At 33.2% G+C, this 3,402-nt stretch overlaps 1 protein-coding gene across 1 annotated transcript; it reads left to right on the top strand.

The window, feature by feature from the left end:
* Nucleotides 1–433: 433 nt before the first annotated feature.
* Nucleotides 434–1,531, top strand: LOC132602859 (defensin-like protein). Its single transcript, XM_060315646.1, has 2 exons — nt 434–584; nt 1,076–1,531. The coding sequence occupies exons 1-2, from the start codon at nt 521–523 to the stop codon at nt 1,330–1,332; spliced, it is 321 nt and encodes a 106-aa protein (XP_060171629.1). The 5' UTR covers nt 434–520; the 3' UTR covers nt 1,333–1,531.
* The last annotated feature ends 1,871 nt before the right edge of the window (nt 1,532–3,402 follow it).

The raw sequence follows: 3,402 nt of genomic DNA, 5'->3' as shown, positions 1-3,402 counted from the left end.
TAGACCAATTTGTCAAACTATATTTTTATGCATATTCTAATATACTTTTCTTTGTTTCTGATTTATCCTCGCTCATGTTGTAATCATTAGCTTCGACACCCCTTTATTTCGATCCCAACACTCGGGCCCAAACTCTGGAAATGGAATCACTTTTGATAGTGAGGGAGCGCTTTACTTCTCAAAGTAAGATTTTTGGGTGCAAATCCAGATTAGTCGAACTTCAAAACAAGTACCAAAGTACACCGAATGAGAAATCAAAAAGAAAAATTAAAGAATTTGATGACCATGTGGAACATGTTTTTTTGTGTTACTGATATCTCCAAACATTAAAATTACCAACAACCATGGTGGAAAAATTTATTTCACACATTTACTGGCCCAGTAAATTTTATCGTTTTTGGTTTCACTCTTATTCATTGTCTATAAATACCTCTATCGTGTTAGTGTTTATTCACAACTCAGAATTGCAATCTTTCTTATTATTAATATTTCCCATCTCTTTCACTCATCCAAAGAGACTATGGCTCGCTCCGTTTGCTTCATGGCATTTCTGGTCTTGGCAATGATGCTCGTTATTGCCTATGGTTTGTCTCAATTTATTCCTCTAAATTAAATCCTCATACAAATAATAAAAAATAATGAGCAGTATTACTCTGTTCCAATGGTTTGTTACGTTTGACTTCGAGGAATTAATCATGAAGAAACTTGTATGTATTCCTCTAAAGAGTATACAAATAATTTTTCTTGAAGGAAACTAAATTTATTCGCAGTTCAAAAGTTACTATTAATGATTGGCGACTTTGAAATATCCTGAAAGAACTTGTTTGTTGTATTTCGCTTAACAGTATACAAGCAATCACTACATAAAAAAATTGGATTTAGTTGCGAAGCTCGTCACTAGTTTGTCACTAAATAGCTCATAGTTTATCTGTTGCTAAATAGAATTAACAATGAATTTTGTTGTGTAACTATAAAATTTGTCTGTCGCTGATTCCTATTTTTTTGATTCTGGATATTTCTTTTGATCATGTCTTTATTTTGTTAACATTTGTAAGTACTTGTGAATGATTTGTAGAGGTGCAAGCTGGCAACATTTGCAAAGCAACAAGCCAGACTTTCAAAGGATTATGCATTACCGCCCCGCCATGCAAAAAAGCTTGCATCAAGGAGAAGTTTACTGATGGACATTGTAGCAAAATCCAAAGAAAGTGCCTATGCACTAAGCCATGTGTATTTGATGAGAATATTTCAAATGAAGCTGAGTTGACTTTGACTGAGAAAGCAAAAACTTTAACAGAAGTTGTGCTTGAAGAAGAGATCATGATGGAGTAATTAAGAGAGATTAAGCATTTAGTGTCACGAATAATAATAAATTGTTGCCTTTCTTAAAGGGTAGCCTATAATGTTGCGTTCTTGGCCTCTAGTAGCCATTTAGCACACTAAATAAGTTGTGACACATCAATCCTTTTTTGATCTTGTATCAAGTTAATGTATGTTTTGATGAAATCAAGGAGAGTTCTCTCTACAATAATGCATCACTAGTAGTATATAATATTTTTATTTTAACATTACCCAATCAGGGTGTGTTAAGGAAAATGTTTTCTAGGAAAAAAAGTAGATTTTCAACTTATTTTCTATTGTTCGGTATATAAACAAAACATATTATCCTAAAAGCATTAATTTGTATGTAATCTAGATAAATTATACTATAAAAGGTGGGAGTGGAGGGGTAGGGGTGTGGGGGTGGTGGAAATGGGAGTTAGGGGGTGAAGGTAAAGATAAGTGTGTTGGATGATGGGAGGACACAATCAATGTGGAGATGGGGATCCTTCCCTGCTCTCTGTTCCAAACTCATATCTTGCAATTTACGATGTAATATTAAATGCCAAAAGTGTGTGCGTTTGTCTTTCCAATTCCACAAACTCATAGCTAGATGAATGCTTTCTAGCTAGATAATTCCAAAAGTACCAAGCAGTCGTCAACCAACACAAGTCATATGCCACTACCAAAATGCAGATAACAATAACAAAGCAATTAATTAATTCAATACTAAGGAAGAAGGGACAATAATACAGGTTATGGAAATCATGATGTGAGATTCTCTCTGGCAATTTGCATCTTCTTTTCTCCAATATCTTTCCATGCAAATATGATGTCTTCTTGAGTTGTAAAGGTGACCATACTTCAAACACCTTTGTAGATCATCTCTGCTACGGGTGGGCATGGTATGATAGATACTGATTACCATATCGAAATCAAAAAATTTTATACCGCGGTTTCGGTATTATGGTATTTGGTACAATATTTAGTATGCATTTTTAAAAAGTTTGGTATTCGATACGGAATTTGGTATTCATAAAGAAAATACCGAAATACCGAATACCATACCGAAGTATATGGTTACATAGACAATTCATATATCTTAGTATTATAATACTAACAAATATATAAACTAGTATTATTAGAAAACTAATTGTTTAAACTTTTAAACTTTGTCAACTCTATCTTGATTTAAATGTCTTTTTTGTGTAATTGATTTACGAAGGGGATTGTTTTTATTTTCTTTTGAATATTTTTGCATGTGTAAGGTGTTAGTATCAATATAATTACTACGTTTTTTGAGTAGCCGAAGTCATAATTCTCTACGATATGAGTATATGTAAATTGAAGTTGAACAAACTATGGTACCGATTCACCATATCGCAAAATACCGAAATCGAACTTAAAAATACCGAACCATACCGAATTATTTTGGTATGTTAATGGTATAGTATTTTTAGAAATCGAAAATCGAAATTACCAGAACTTTCAAATACCGTATCATGCCCACCCCTATTCTCTACTCAACACTTTACCAAGTTAAAATCAATACATTCAGAGCTAGTGATGAGCAGATCTCTGAAGTCACGAATGCAATTGAAGAATCAATCATTTTTATTAGCCCAAATGCATAGACAGCAAAAGACGAATCCAGAATTTAAACTTTAGGAGTTCAACCTTTTAAGATTATCAGTTGAACTCATTGTATTTTAAAAGTTATGGGTTCATACCTACTATTTATTATAATTTTAATAATTTTTTACACATAAATTCATGCTCCGCATCGAGAGTTAGGGGTTCAATTGAACCCCCACCTTTAAGCCTACATACGCCCCTGTAGACAACCCCTTAAAGTTGATCAAATTTTTCATTTTGCCACCTCAATTAAAATTAGTTTCTATTGAACACTTCAACACCATAAATGCTGTGTCTATTGAACACCTCATGCTTATGTGGTAGAGAAAGTGGCTCCCACCTCTCTTATTTTGTTTCTTCATCACAGAACTCCCACCATTATCATCTTCTTCCAGTTTGGTGATTGATCTCCATAGATTTTCTTTTTATTTTATCCTATAAAAGGGC

Source organism: Lycium barbarum, chromosome 7 (genome assembly GCF_019175385.1).
Source record: "Lycium barbarum isolate Lr01 chromosome 7, ASM1917538v2, whole genome shotgun sequence".
Classification (NCBI taxonomy): domain Eukaryota; kingdom Viridiplantae; phylum Streptophyta; class Magnoliopsida; order Solanales; family Solanaceae; genus Lycium; species Lycium barbarum.
This window is presented reverse-complemented; position numbering and strand designations above follow the sequence as displayed.

Excerpts from the sequence above, each read along its gene's own strand:
- LOC132602859 (XM_060315646.1), top strand. The coding sequence starts at position 521 with ATGGCTCGCTCCGTTTGCTTCATGGCATTTCTGGTCTTGGCAATGATG. Across the intron at positions 585-1,075 it reads GATGCTCGTTATTGCCTATG|AGGTGCAAGCTGGCAACATT; the intron begins GTTTGTCTCAAT and ends AATGATTTGTAG.